This window comes from Hydra viridissima, unplaced genomic scaffold (genome assembly GCF_058129835.1).
Source record: "Hydra viridissima isolate aposymbiotic clone 2 unplaced genomic scaffold, HvirCarnegie_v1 scaffold_1, whole genome shotgun sequence".
In the NCBI taxonomy this organism is placed as follows: Eukaryota; Metazoa; Cnidaria; class Hydrozoa; order Anthoathecata; family Hydridae; genus Hydra; species Hydra viridissima.
Genome location: NW_028324300.1, coordinates 37,337,346 through 37,352,892, shown reverse-complemented (window position 1 = coordinate 37,352,892; position 15,547 = coordinate 37,337,346). Strand labels below are relative to the sequence as shown.

Here is a 15,547-nt window from a genome sequence, read left to right as displayed (position 1 = left end):
ATTTAAAACCCATGATGTTACAATCATTTACAAATCTAGTGGCACAAATCTGGGTTAATAATTGTTTCCTAAGATTTAAGATAAGATTTTTTGGCAAATGTTACTCGATAGCGCGTGTTTGTTACAAAGTCTTTAGAGCGGAAGAAGAAGGATGACCTAACAGTGGCATTCAAAGATTAAAACCATAAACCCCAACAAAGTTTCTTTCCAAAAAATGCAACAAGTGTTTTAAAGTCAATTTGTGTGGTAATTTTTTTTAAAAACAAAAAGTTGATGAAAGAAAAACAAATAATTATTGATGTGTTGAAATACTTTGCTTTTGAAATATGACCCAATTTTTTTTTTAAATTTCAAATAAAAATAATGATTATAACAATAGCGATAACAATAGTAACAACAATAATAATAAAAATATTAATCGTAACAGTATAATAACATTTATAGACCATCAATTTTTTTTTCTTCTCTCTTTTGGTCTCTTGCAATCGAAAAATTTTATTTAGAAAAAAGAAGAATAGATTAGTCCTTCATATTAAAAATTCACGAAAGTTAAAATATAGGACGTGGTATTAAAGGCATTAAATGCTTCTTGTTCCTATCATTCACTTGTAGTTAACTGCGAATCTCAAAAATAATTCAAAATATTTAGCATCCTGTCATATAACTGTTCAAACTAGTTATTATTGACTCGCCCTAATAAAAAAAGTGCAATATTTCCTTTCCTTTTCTTTCTTTTTATTATTTCTGGAAGAAGTCTTTTCTTCGATTAATATATCACTCTTTATTAAAAATAGAAATTAAAGTTCAAGGAAGTAATTTCAAATAACAAACTTTTTGATTTGCGAACTTTTCCTGAAGCATTTATATGCTTTACTTGATTTTATTATTTCTGAGTATTAACGATAGAAAAAATTTTTACGATGTAACAAAAAGCCAATTAGGCTTAACTTCAAGCTGAAAAGAAACGGTAAGCGAAATATTTTAAGTACTAACTGATAAAGGGTGATTTTTTCTTTCTTTTTTTTCAAAGAGTTGAATGAGTTTTGGATTAGATTAATTAATCTCACGAAAGAAATGCTATTAATGTTAAATCCAGTCTCAACTCGTTCATTTAGTTTGTTTTAACAAATTAAAATCCCAGACACGTGCAACAAACTGAAGTGAAAGCCAATATCCTTATGTCACAAAAACGGCTTGTGAGCGTCACAAAAGGTTCAACATTTCATGGCAATGTTTATACATAGAAATAAGATCATTTTCCGGTTACAAAAGACATTCATTACAATTATAAAAGGTGAGCGGGTTTATTAAAAGGTATCTAAGATTTCCGCTGGTGTTTATGATAGCTACTGGTATGACTTTTTGTTTGTTACTATTTTGGTTAAACACATTTATTTCCATTATCTGATTTATAATTTTCTATGTTAAACTTCTCTTCGAGTAAAATTAAATAAAGAATTATAAAAATAAATAAAGAATTTATTGCTAACATGCAAAATTTATTACAAATTATACAAGAAAAAGTTACCAATTTTAGAAAAATACAATAAAGCAAACAATCTGGTCATCAACAATAGTCAAATGGTGTTTAGAGAGTAAAAATTCAAAATAAGATTTGATGCCGAAATAAAAATTGATTTTTATTATCAAAACAAATCTTGTCATGGCTTCTTGTTTCAATAAAATATTTTTAAAAGGTTTATAAACTGGTCGAGAAATTTGACTGGTTTCAAACTAAGATTAAGTATGGTACAATCCTGCACTTGTGATGTTGATTGGCAGAAGGACGGCGAATGTTTGTGAAGATGATGTTCACTCACACCTTTTAGTCATCCCTAAGTAATTTTAGCGGGAAACCACTGGTTGTGTGTGAACACCTTCTTTAAAAAATTACACAGTTCAACGAATATTATTATTTAACGAAATTTAATAAACGATGAAATTAATTGTTAACGACATTAAACGAAAATCTATTAACGAGATGTAAGATAATAAACAATCAAAATCCTTAAACGTCTTCGTTTTATTGTACTTTTTTTTTTGATTTTTATCTTTTTAAAAGGCGTTTTAAAAATATTACCTAATAGACTGTTTTAAAGTACCAATTAAAAAACGACACCGATCAACCTATAAACAGAAGGATTAGCCATTTAATCAAAAGTTGTGAAATAGTTTTTATCTAAATAAAGTTTTTACATATATATTTATAATTTATTCTTTTATGTATAAAATATTTATAGACTTTTTACTATTCTTATTTCTCTTTTACATTTTCTTATCAGTTGTTAATAAATCATAAAACCTTATAAATTGTCTTTACAGTTGATTTTTTTTTTTTGATAGGTCAGCCGTATTTTTTCCGAGTTTAAATAATTAGATTAAAGAATAACAAAATGTCAATCGCATTCACTTTGATGTACATTTTCTTAGCAATTATTATATTCATGTGTATAATATCTGGCGTAGTTTACCTTTATCAAGTTTGTAATATCAATGCAACATTTATAAAAACATTAACTGCACGAAAAAAGTCAGTTCCCGGAGGTGATAGAATACCTTTAAAGACTCAGGTTTTACCTGACACTGGTGTCGTACAACGACTGAGCCACCAGATACCTTCATCAAAAAATCTGGAAGAGAATGAATACGAAGTGCCACAGGAAATTAAAAGTAAGCGAAGTGAAGTTTTTAAAAAAACTGACTTTGTGTTGTTAGAACTTAAACCAAATGATCATTATACTGAGCTAAACCAAATATATAAAAAAGACCTTCCCGACGTGTTGGTTGAGAGTTCGCAGACCGATTTTCCAGCGCCACCGCCTTATGACATCTCTTATTCTCCTATAGATAATTATTTGAGCGATTATTAAAGAAAAAGAGAAAAAGTTGAATAAAAAAAGCGCTTTGAGAAGATAGGATCAAGCTTTGCTGTCCAAAATTTTTTAACCAAGCGAGATGAATCAAGGGGCTGTATATTTCATAAAGTTTTCCCAGATTGGAAACTTCCCACTTAAAAATACGTGTTTTAATTATTTAAAAACATTTTTTATAACTATAAATAAATATTTATATATATTTTTTTGTTGTTTTGAGAACTTTGGACATGTATTGTAACTAATTTGCTTAGAAAACGCGTGTTGACAAACGCGCGTTTACAAACGCGTTTTGACATGCTTTGGAACCCCCAATGACAAGTTATCAACTTATTTATAACAGACTTTTTTATTTTTCAACTACCAACCAGCCAAATCGGCGGAGCAACATTTGTTCTTAAAACATAAAACAGGAACTGAATATTTAAAAAAGTAGTCTTGTAAAATGCAAATCATTTAATATGAAAAAAAAAAAAAAAAAAATTCCTTTCATAATAAAAAAAAAAAAAAAAGATTTAAATTTCTCATGACAAAAATTACAAGTTAATTAAACATAAAAAGCACATTAAAGTTTCCGAAAATCATTAGGAAGCCACTTGCCCCTCTTCCCTCCTTCTCCCAGTTTCAATGGGCTTGCAACCTTAATTTCAATTAAAACCTAACAAGATTTACTTTACACATAGCAAAAAAATACATTTATTAACGTCAGCTGGGGTGACTTTGGGCACTATTTGTGATTGTATTTCCCTACAGATTATTTCTATGTTCACTTACAGTCAATAGATCTAAAAAAATTACAGAAGGAAATAATTTATTAAAAGAACTTAGTACAATAACAAAAAAAAACATGTGCTGAATGTAAAATGATATTGAATTATATTGCAGCTTAACCATCTGAAACATTTCAACTGCTAAATAAAAATATAAAACTTTTTGCTTTTCAAGAGAAACATTCCTTAGCTGATAATAACTCACATTAAGTCACGTCATGAACGTCAAGATAAAGATAAAAAGTCATTATCAAAGCCTCAAAACAATCAAATTGATTAAAAAATTCTTCGATACGGAAATAATTTTTTGTTTATAAAAGTATTTTTTGGTAAAGCACGAAACAATTTATGGTTAAGTGATGTTTTTGGCAGAGGTGGGTATCAAAAATAATCTCCAAATGAATCAGGGCTCATGTTAGGTTTATAAAAAACACAAATAACAATAAAAAGCAAACAACAATATCCAAATCACGAATCTTATTTCGTTCTGCATGAACGCACTAATGTAATCTTACGTAACGCTTGATGAATTATGACAGTTCTCCCTATTCGTGAAGATTTAAAACAAGCTTAATCGGAAAGTCTTAATATTTAGTATATGTATATATATACTTTTAAATTCGTTTTCAGGTTTTACAATTTTCTTTATGAAAGATCTGCTACGCGCGAACTCGTTCTTTCTTCATCTGCAGTAATTAAACCTTCTCATCCACTTTTAATTCAAGTATTTTTCAATATTTTGAGTCTAGCTTCTCCCCGCCACTTTCATGGCGTTTACAAAAACCGCATCTCCTCCGTTAAATCATCTTTTGTCTTTGTAGAATATTTCTTGTCAAAATATTACTTAATTTTTGTGTTATTTTTTTTTTGGTTTTTCAGTCAAATTTATCGGAAGGTGATTTATCAGCCGTTACAGGTGACGATTTTCTTCTTATATCTTTGGTAAATAATAACGAAGTTTCTTTCCATGAAGTAAGATGTTTTTTTTTCCCCTTATTACTTGCATAAGTCTCCCAACAATGCCATTTGCTTGCGCATGTGTTACTTCAATATGTTTTACATTAAATACGATCTGACATTTTTGTCGCTAAGGGATTTACTTAAGTCGTTACAGGTGTTTTGTTTTTACGTTAAAACAGCGAATAATAACGAATTAAAGTACAAACTTCCAACTGAGACTTAAAAATTTTTTTTGAAGTTTTAATTAGAAGATATAGGATTTTTTTTTTTCTGGAATCTTGTCTTATAAATTAAATAATGTAAATTATTTTAAATTCGATTTATTTAAAAAAAAAACTGGTATATGGACGTTTTAATTTTATTCTTTATTTTTCGTTGTTAACGGAAAAACCAAATGTTGACCGCCAATTCTGGCCGCTGCACTATGGGACAAAAATATACAAATTTTGCACAAAAATATTTGTGATAATTATTTTTTTTGTTTATGCCTGTAAATGTCATCACAAAAACCCCATATTGGTTTTCATCAGAATATTTGCAAAATTAGAGATTTGGAGATTGGACTTAGTCCTGAGAAAGGATTTTGTGGGTTGGTTCCTTTCTGCATAACTCCATCCAATTTTCAATTTTTTGAAATGTTCTCAATAAAAAGTAAATGAAAAATAGTTTGGGTTTTTTTATTATGGCATTAAGAATTATATTATAAGATATTATAAGTAGGTAGATATTGCAGTTATTTAATAATTAATAAATATGAAAAATTTACTGCTAAATATCTAAGTCCATGTCTTCAAAATAGTCAATAAGAGAACCTTAATTTAAATCCATGATATTTGATTCCTCAGTTGTAGAGCCCCAATCAGCTTCTTGTTCATAGTTTTTAAATAATAGGAAATTTTTTACAGCACCTGATACCTGATGTTTAATCCTTTTCATTCTCACATCCAGTTTTGCTGAAGACACTATAGGGTCCGATGAATCTAATGCTCAATAAAAAACATCGAGCAAAGATGTTTTTAATTGAGCATTAGGTTCATCGGAAGATATCTACAACTCTCCCTATAGTACTTATTACAAGATTCAGCTCCCTCTTCACCAAAAAATCCAGGTGATAATGGTAGTTTCATAATGTTTTTTGAATGACAAAGAATTTTATGAAGAGAGGCAGGCATTTTGAACCATTTATACTTACTGATAAGGAATATGTTTCATGGCAGAAAGAACCAAATTTTTCAAAGTCCAAATGTTCGTGACAATTAAGGGCAGCAAGAATTTTTACTTAAAAACGAGTTATACTTAAATATTTTGTGCATGTAGGCTTTCAGAAATAATATTTGATATAAAATCAAATTGTAAAGATGATCACATGTATGTATTAGCAAGGCCATAGACAACATTTTTTGATGTTTGAGCTAAGCAACTTTGAAACACGAAGAAAGCTCCATATTTAAGTATGTTCATGTATGTAAGGAATGAGGATGCTACGCAAAAAATTGCGTTGATTGGAGACTGGGAACAACAAAAACCCCAAAATGTTAGCCCCCCAGCCCCAAATATGAGGGTAATAAGTCAAGTTTGTTATTTCTTTTTTAATTTTAAACTTTATTTATATTCATCAACAAATTTCAAATTTGATACAATAATATCTTTTTGATCCGGCTTTAATGACTTTATTAAGTTTACACCCCCCTCAAATTGAGGTTTTTGTGAAATTCCATCATTCTGTTTGAAATTCTATAACTCTCAAACGGGGATTTTGAGGGGTATATAACCTTAACCTTTTTGAAACCCAGAGTATTCATCTTTCATTTGGTACCAAAATAATTGATACTTTTTGATACTATAAAGAATGCGGGTCTTGTAAAGCCCAAAATATGGTAATAACCCCAAATTCCGTATCTCTAAATATTTCTTAAAATGTTTTATACGTGGAGAAATATAGATCTGATCAGTTGCAATCAATTGCTAAGAATCACATTTGTAACTATTAAATATGTGTTGTGGGAAAAGCTTCTACTTGTTTGTGCAATTTTTTTGCAAGAAATATCAGAAATTTTCTTTTTTTTTTTTTTTTTTTCATTAATAAATATCAATTTCGATAACCTACAATATGAATACCGTGAGAGATATTTTCAAAGTTCGTTTAGCTACAAATTTCTATAATCCCTTGTTAATAAAAAATCATATCTAAATTGAAAATAAAAAAATTGTGATTTTTGATTTTTGTGATCAGTTTTTATTATTTTATCCCATAGTGCGCTGATGGTAATCATCAATTCATCTTTATCTAACTGATTAATATACAACTAAAAAAACCCAAAAATATGGTTCGTTTAATAAAGTAAAGTAAAATGATCATTATTGTTATGCACACAAATACAGCTTCATTTGAAACATTTTTGACTTCTCAATAACTAGTGCTACCATCTCTTAATGTTGTTACAGCCTGACAGCGCCATGGTATAATTTAAATTCGAGATCTAATCGTTTCTTCCTACACGCGGATAAAACTTAATCACAGCTTATCTAAGCTGTTAAGCTTAGATAAGCTGCAATAAAGTTTTATCGAAGGTGGTCGATGTTGTCTTCTAACACGGCGTCCCATTTTGTCGCAAACTTTGGGGAATTCTCTTAACCTTCCCTGAGACAACTACTGAGTTTATGTTTTCTTTATGAGATCGATACTATTTTTCCCGTCTCTAAATTTTAACTTTGCCATTTTACAAACTCCATTCGTTTTTTATATAGTTTTACAATCGCGTTATTTCAACAAATTAAATACATTAACACCTTACATGCATTAACACCTACATGCATTAACACCTACATACATTAACACCTTACACGCGTTAACACGCTACTAGAATCTTGAAGACGTTATTTACGACAAAAGACACTCTATTGGTTTCATATCTGAACTGCAAGCTGGTCGCTCAAATACTTAAATATTAAGATTGTTTAAGCATTCAGTAACAGTATGTGGCGTGGTCTTGTATTATCCTGCATAAGAAGAAAGACATCTCCAATGTACGGTTCAAAAGGCACCACAAAAGGTTCTAAAATTTCTGCTATGCATCGTTCAGAATTTAGACGCCCACCACCAACAATGAAAAGCTCTATGCGAGCTGTTCAAGATATTTCGCCATAAAAGCATCACAGAGCCGCCTCCATATAAAGTGGTTTATTGAATGTTACAACAATAAACATCATTATCTTTGTAATTGATAAATCGGGAAATACATAATTTTTTTTCTAGATAAATCGGAATTTATAAGTGGTGCGTTAATTTTGCGGTTAAGTGTTGTATATTGCTTCAGTCGTATCCCATTTCATTAAGTAGAGCATGTAGTTTAAAAATAAGTAAATTCAAATCAATTGGACACACTGACTAAAATATATTTAAAATATCAATATCAAAGAGTTAGTTTTGAAGGTCAGGTTCAGGCTAATTTTCTAATTACTCACGTGGGAATCGCGCTCCAAAATAAACAACGTTGATCTCTATCTGTGTAGTAACTAAAATTGCACAATAAATGTAAGTCAACTCTCATATATATTATACCTACCAAATGAAGAAAATACTATACCATAGTTAAAACAATCGCTGACATCTGTTTCATAGCGGAAAACAATTTGTTAGGTACTTTAGCAATATGTTGTAATGTGATTATGTTAAATCATTCTTTATTGTGTCTGATGCTATTATGGTCAATCGTTTCACTAAATCATTAAATCTACACTGTGATATATGCAGTGCATAAATCTTTTGTTAGTAAAATCTCAATTCTTATAAATTATATTTGTTCTTCATTGGTCTATTCTTCTCAGGAGAATTTATTATGTTAGTTTATTCATAGAATTGAAAAAAATAAATTCGGGTTTTGTTATCTAACCTGATGTTTGAGTAATAAGATAAGAAAAAAACCCATTTATATATAACCATCAATAAATAAATATGGTTGCCTTTTCCTTCATTTTTTTTAGGTGTGTGCATAGTAACCAACAGGTGAGCAGAAAAAAAATAATAATAAAAAATCTACCAAACATGAAGTCCCGATAAGCTAAACTGAAAATCAGCTTTGAATAAAGAAAATATTATTGCTGAGGGGACAAGGAAATTTCATATAAAGTATCTATTCTATGACTCATTGAAACACCGTATTTGGAAGAGAGTGATTTACCATTTCCAATATTCTAAATATGAGATAAAACATACATTAGAAATATGTGCACAGTTTAAGGAAAAAATACTTTTTGTGTTTTATAACTTTTTTTTGAGATAGTGGTAAAAAGGGGTAGAGAGAAGAAGCTGGTTAAAACACTAAAAATATCCAATTTTGGTTTTTGTATAATTATTATTAACCCTTAGTGGACCCCAAATACTTTAAAATCATTAAAAAATCCAATTTGACCCTAAATACTTAAAAATCAATTTCTATTAATAGGTTTTTCTTAATGATAATGATTTAGTGTTTGGGTCCAATTTTTATTTACATTGTTTGTTATCAATATTATACTTATGTATTGTTGCAATTATTTTTCATTTATCATAAGTTATAAATATTATTTTAGAATAAAGAAATACAACTTGACTAGATATATCAAGCTCAAAGGCTAAAAATGGGAAAATCAAAGAAAGGTAATTTATTTTAAAACATATTTTTCAATGTAAGTCAACAAGGTAGTATATGCATAGGGATAAGAAAGGTAAATTGCTTGAATTAATTTCTGTTTTTCATTGAGTTACTGGATATTGTAACTAATTGATTGAGTTTCACTAACCTTAACAATATGGTGTACTCTGAATGAATTCAAAGCACAGGGCATAAAGAAAGTATAGTTTCATTAAAAGAAATGTATAGCTAGGTTTCATAGTTGTTTTTTTATCTTTTCCTTTCTTAAACCATAATAACAGAAGGGTTGCTTTTTAGACAAAGTTTTAGTAGATTAAAAAATTACCTAATTTTAAGTTCTTTACTACTATAAAAATTTGATGTTTGATGTTCCCAAAAAGCACAATTGAACCTCTTCATTTTTTTTTTTGATAGAATTAACTAATGAAATTAGCAAGTTTGATGGCTTTGGAGTTGATTTCAAATGCAAGGTAGTTTAGTTCTTATTAATCATTCTGATATAAAAAAAAGATGAAAAAAAATTATTTAAAAGTTCCCATTTAAAAATGGGAACTATAAAGTAATTGCTGTTATATGCACTGGTTGCCTCCATGCACTTGTTGAATGTTCTTCTACTGTAATGTGAACTCTAGTGGAGTAGAATGAAAAAGGTGAGCACATAAGGCTATTGTATTAGCATACTCAAAACATGATAACTCTGCTCTGACTTAATTCTACTAGTGCTTAAGTGTTCTATGAGAAGTTCACTCTTTTTTATTTAGCTATTTTACATTCTCAAACTAAAAAAGCTATAAGTAATAGCTAAAAATATCTTTTTTTTGGAAAGATTTATCTTTTAAGATTTAACTTTCTTTAGAGAAAAGATGTGAAAGTGATAGTGGCAAAGTAAAAGTGTTAGCTGATAACTATTTTTAAGTCAATAAAATAAATAATTTCATATTTTTTGTGCAGCACCTCAATAATTAAATGACAAAGTATATTACTCTTCTGGGCAGCTGGCAAAAGTTATATATATATGAGTTTATTGAAATGATAAGTAAACAATGCTGATTTTCATGACTAAAAATACATATTTTTGTGTCAACAAAGGTCTGATCCTGCCTTTTAGGTGAAAACCCAAAAACTCAAAGGTACTCAAAACTCTTTTTGATGGCCTTGTACTTGAGAGTTTTGTATTGTTGCAGAGATTTTCAGAAATTGGTGATGTTTACAAGTAAAAGAACCAATCCATATCTATCACAGGAACACTGTGTAGCCCATAACTTATGTGTTATAGATACATGGAAAAGCATAAAGTTGCTCAATAGTATTCAAGTACTCATGTGTATGGTCCATCCAAAGATTAATGCATCAACCATCAAAAAAATTTCAAGAATTTAAGAAGTTTCAAGAAATTGCTGCAGCTTCAGAATTTGAGCCTAATGCATTTTTAGGCAACTAAAAGAAGTAATTAAACTTTCAAGATACTTTGCTTTAAATGGTCAGAAATTAACTTAATTAGTTTTTAGACCTTATTTTGTTTAAAATGAAGAGTTGCAAACTGCCAATGTGTGCAGTAATTGAAGTTTTGATCAATTTATATCAATTTAGTTGGTAAATTGTTTTATAATATTTGTTTACAGTTAGCATTTTTCAATTTAAAATCATCTACAAAGAAGTAATTGTTTTTAACAGTTGTATCTTTAGTTGGTAGGCTCCTGAGTAAAGTGCTGCAACTAGATCATACTGATCCATAGATACAAAAGTTTTATATAAAACTTTTTAGAACAAAAAAATGTTTTAAAACCTATAAAAAGTGATGAAATAAAAAGTTAAAGTGTAAATGGTGTTCCTTTTATTTCTAAATTTAAAACCTGTATTGTATATATTTATGCAATTCTTACATTGGAGTTGGCTTAAATTTTTAAGTTTTCCTTTTAGTTAATTGGTTTTTGTGATGTTGCAACATCACGTGGTGATGATGTTTGTCAACAAGCTATGAATAAATTAAAGGTATTTTCTCTTGCTAAATACTCATTGCCTTTAAAAATATTTCGTTTAAATCCTTCTTTGCTGAAGCTTACTTATTATTTTATTTTTACTATATTATTGCTTTAAGAAAAGTGATTTTGTTTACTTAATCTTTCTAAGCAATATGCATTGAAAATGAACAAGGAGAAAAGAGAACACAAGCAGCGTATTACAGTTAACATCACACTGAAAGGAATACGATTACTTGATGAGCAAACTGAGGTTAGGCTAATCATTAGTAAGTTTTTTGAAGCAAGAACTTTGATTAGAAAATTATAAAAAATGTTATTTATTAACCTATTAAAAAAGCCTATTCTTAATCAGAAATTTGCCTGGAGAGAATAAAAGAATTGCAATCCAGCTTCATGGTTTAAGCTTTGAAATGGAGTATAGCCCTGGTGTCAGTCCAAATCCATATCCAAAGTGATTTTCAATTAAAAAACACTTCAATTAGTTTACCCCCCTCAAGACTGCCAAGTGTGTCCCCTTGACAACTAGAAAAAATCCCTTTGTGCTAATACAGGAAGAACATTTGATCTGGAAGCATTTTTATTCAATACAATTTAGATAAATATTGTGTTTAGATATCAAGTTATGCTATCATTAAGATTTATCTTTATTAAAACATTGATGACTTACATTTAACATCTATTTCTGTTACAAGTCAAACCAGATTGACAGTTACTGAATTTACCCATTCAACAAAACTATTTCAAAATCTACCAAGACTGTTAATCACCAAGACTGTTAATCAATAAGAAAAGTTAAATAATTTATCTCTAAAGTAACAATGCTAAAATTGACTGGGGTAGAAAACTTTAATATCATGCTACTTGTATAGATAAATATTGAACTGAAATAATTTCAACAACTGTTCTTTAAGTATGAATACAGACAACAACAGATCTTTAAAACTTTTCCAGATTTTCCTTGTGATTTATAAATTTATCAATCATATTTTTTCTGTTATATTACTTTACTTTATCATAATTTGGCTATTTATCTTTTAATTATTTAGAAAATAATTCATGCACATCCAATTCAACGAATCTCATTTATTAGCCATGACAGTGATGACAAACGAACTTTTGGGTATATTGTAGGCACAAAAGATGGATATAAGCTATTTGCAATACGAACACCAAAAGAGGTGAGTTACTTTTGGTAATTTTTTTGGTAATTTGATTGATTCTTAGGTATGCGGGATAACTTTAGTCTTAGCAAAAAGATTATTATTTTGTAAGAATTTTTAGAAATGTATTAAAAACGTGTAACAAAACATGTGACAGCAATGTTTATTTGGGCCCAAAAGGTACAAAAAAATACAGGAAAAGTTTAGTGCTTAAATTAAGCCATTAATCAAATATAGTAAGGAAAATTTTTTTCATTTTGTTTGTTTTCTTTTTCTGCCTCTAAAAAACTTTTTAGTTTTATGAAACTTGGTGAAATTTATTTTAACATGATATTCTTAATTAGGCTTCTATCTAAGAACAATTTTTCTTTCAAATAAAAGTTAATACCTTCATTGTTTCTCATTTTATGGTATTTTGAATAAATATTGATCAAAAAAATCTCAATGTGTCAATTTTTTGTTAAAGCACTTTTCATAATTTGTAGTTTGGACCCAGACCATTTGTCATTTTAATTTATGTTACAGTTATGCTTATGTTACTTTCAGTAATATACAATAGTTTGTTATATTGCAGTATACATTTATTTGATATATTGTAATATACAATCATTTGATATATTGTAATATCCAATAAAACTGTCTTGTTGATTATTAATTGAAAACTTCTCTCTTGTTAGGCTGAATTGATATATTGTAATATACAATCATTTGATATATTGTAATATCCAATAAACCTATCTTGTTGATTATTAATTGAAAAACTTCTCTCTTGTTAGGCTGAATTGATATATTGTAATATACAATCATTTGATATATTGTAATATCCAATAAACCTATCTTGTTGATTATTAATTGAAAAACTTCTCTCTTGTTAGGCTGAATTGATAACAAAAACTTTAAAAGAGTTATTCCAAGAAGTTTTTGATCGCTACAAAAATAGTAAAGAGGCGGGCACAGAAAGCTCTACGTCAGAAGAAAAGGCTATTGAGCCAGTTAATGAAGTTCTAGAACATGATGATAACTTTGCGAAAACTGAGGTAAGTAAGATTTCTAATATACTTTACCTATTATTTGTTTGTAGTAAATGATTTTTATTAAACATGCAATCTATTATCTATTGATATCACATTGCCTGTTTAGAATGGAACAGAAGGAGCCTTGTTGAACTGGGACACACTTAATGATCAAATCCAATTTATGCAAGCTGTATGTTTTTTGTTAATTATTTTAAATTATAAATTTTAATATTTTAAAAATTTTGTTTTTTTTTATTTTTATTATTATTTCTATTTTGGTGATATTTTGTATTTAGGATAGTTTTGTTGGTGAAGATTCACTAGTCACATCATCCAATTTTCAAATCCAAAAACCCACTCCTAACCCATTTGAAGATGACAACTTTGTGTTTAAGCCTGAAGAAAGTGTTGATTTGTTTGGAAGTCCTCCTTTATTTGTAGACACAACAAAAGCAAAGACAAATAATAGCGCTTCAGATGATTTATTTACCTTGATAGCGCCACCTTCTACTCCTCAAAAACATTTTCAAGATGAAGTCATAGATGCTCCTTTATTAATTAGTGATCCGTTTGCAGAGTTGAAGAAGAACATTGACGAAATGCACAGACAACACACATTTTATCAACAACCAAACACATACGGTTACCAGGGAGCATTTCCTATAGGTAAAGTCGCTTATACTCATTACCAACAAACTGGTATTCCAGTTCCAGTTCCAAATAATTTGTACCAGCAGCCTCAATTAGCTGTAAACAATCCGTTTGGAGCTACTGCAAATTTTGGTACCCCCAATGTTTCTCCTCATCGTCCGGCAACAAACAATCCATTTTTCCAGCAATCTCAAAATTTTACCCAAGAAGACAATTCTGGCTGGACAGTCACCCGTCCAACTCCTGCACCAAGACAAGATGTTAAAAAGTCACAACTTAATACTTCAGATCCGTTTGCTTTTTTAAACAACCAAACCGGTTTAAAAGGGTCTGGTTCATCAACATCTCCAAAACTGCTTAACGAAAGCTCAACACCAAAAAACGATTTATTTGATTTGCTCGGCTAAGATTTTAGCATTAGGAAATCTTAAAAATTGACCGTCGAAAAAATTTATCGTTTCAAAATGTCATGGCATCAAAACTTGTTTTTATATATATATATTTTTTAAACGATTTTGTCGACAATTTTATGAGATTTTTTGTTAATGATTATATTTTTTTAAAAAGGAATTAGAATAGATTATATTTTTAATTAAACGTAATATATAAAAGCGTAAATTACAGCAATTATATACTCATAGATATTTTTTTAAATATTTTGATGTTTCTAGCCTACAAATTCTATTTTGATTTACTTATTTTTATGTTTTTTTTTTGTTTTTTTTCCGTTTTTGATTTCTTTGATTTATAGCGTAGTTTTTCGTTCTTTTTTTCGCGCAATATACAAAGAAGTTATTTCATCAACGATTTAATTTTATATTTTATTTCGTAAAGTTTTCAAAAATGTTTTGATGAATTTAAAGAGATAATAGATTTACTTTTGTGTTATTATTGTTTTTCTTTTTACAACCAGATTTTGGGTGAAAAAATTTAAAAATTACTAAGGTTAAAAAAACAAAAAAAACTTTTACATTTAGTTTTTGTATTTGTCAAGAAGTGTTTAAAATAAGTTTTTTTATTTTATTGTGGCCTTAAAGTTACCGCACTCGTAGCGCCTTTTTTATAAAATCGTAACAAGTAGCAAATACCATTTATCAGTTGTTCTTGCTTTTAGCTTCTGCAAAAATCCTAATTTATGGAGGTTCCTTGCAAAAAAAAAATTGTAAAGTTGTTGAAAATTTTGTTAAAAGGTGAGCAGATTTATTGTATTTGATTTTAAAATACCATTATAGTTTATAGACACAAAATATGGAAGGCACAAAAATGTGCATTAAGAAAATTAAATATTTTTTTGCATTTTTGATGTTAATGCGGAGACCCATACTAGTCGGATGATAGGTTTTACAAATACCAGAATTCCCTGTTGAACTACCGGTTTTAATTAAACAAAACTACAGTGGATTGCATAAGTATAGAGTCAGTTGATTTTTAATACGATTTTTTTAAAATTTAAAGCAAGCAAAAAAAGTCAATAATTTAAATTGTTTTAAACTTTATTAAC

The 15,547-nt window shown here is 28.6% G+C and overlaps 2 protein-coding genes across 4 annotated transcripts; both read left to right on the top strand.

Annotated features, from left to right (window-relative positions):
* The first annotated feature begins 1,126 nt into the window (after nucleotides 1–1,126).
* On the top strand, nucleotides 1,127–3,201 carry LOC145192335 (uncharacterized). Of its 2 annotated transcripts, none has more exons than XM_090098752.1 (2): nucleotides 1,127–1,294; nucleotides 2,344–3,201. In XM_090098752.1, the coding sequence occupies exon 2, from the start codon at nucleotides 2,394–2,396 to the stop codon at nucleotides 2,868–2,870; it is 477 nt and encodes a 158-aa protein (XP_089954878.1). In that variant the 5' UTR covers nucleotides 1,127–1,294; nucleotides 2,344–2,393; the 3' UTR covers nucleotides 2,871–3,201. The 2 variants fall into 2 exon arrangements, with proteins under 2 accessions (XP_089954878.1, XP_089954872.1); XM_090098746.1 differs by having other exon boundaries at nucleotides 1,129–1,352; nucleotides 2,344–3,200.
* Nucleotides 3,202–8,039: 4,838 nt separating this feature from the next.
* On the top strand, nucleotides 8,040–14,934 carry LOC145192195 (disabled homolog 2-like). Of its 2 annotated transcripts, none has more exons than XM_090100961.1 (9): nucleotides 8,040–8,138; nucleotides 9,176–9,242; nucleotides 9,652–9,707; nucleotides 11,158–11,229; nucleotides 11,368–11,469; nucleotides 12,266–12,397; nucleotides 13,255–13,416; nucleotides 13,520–13,585; nucleotides 13,692–14,934. In XM_090100961.1, the coding sequence occupies exons 2-9, from the start codon at nucleotides 9,224–9,226 to the stop codon at nucleotides 14,451–14,453; spliced, it is 1,371 nt and encodes a 456-aa protein (XP_089957087.1). In that variant the 5' UTR covers nucleotides 8,040–8,138; nucleotides 9,176–9,223; the 3' UTR covers nucleotides 14,454–14,934. The 2 variants fall into 2 exon arrangements, with proteins under 2 accessions (XP_089957087.1, XP_089957082.1); XM_090100956.1 differs by having other exon boundaries at nucleotides 8,063–8,243.
* The last annotated feature ends 613 nt before the right edge of the window (nucleotides 14,935–15,547 follow it).

Coding starts and splice junctions, on each gene's coding strand:
- LOC145192335 (XM_090098752.1), top strand. CDS start 2,394: ATGTCAATCGCATTCACTTTGATGTACATTTTCTTAGCAATTATTATA.
- LOC145192195 (XM_090100961.1), top strand. Junction 9,708..11,157: donor GAGTTGATTTCAAATGCAAG/GTAGTTTAGTTC, acceptor TTTTCCTTTTAG/TTAATTGGTTTTTGTGATGT. Junction 11,470..12,265: donor TACTTGATGAGCAAACTGAG/GTTAGGCTAATC, acceptor TTAATTATTTAG/AAAATAATTCATGCACATCC.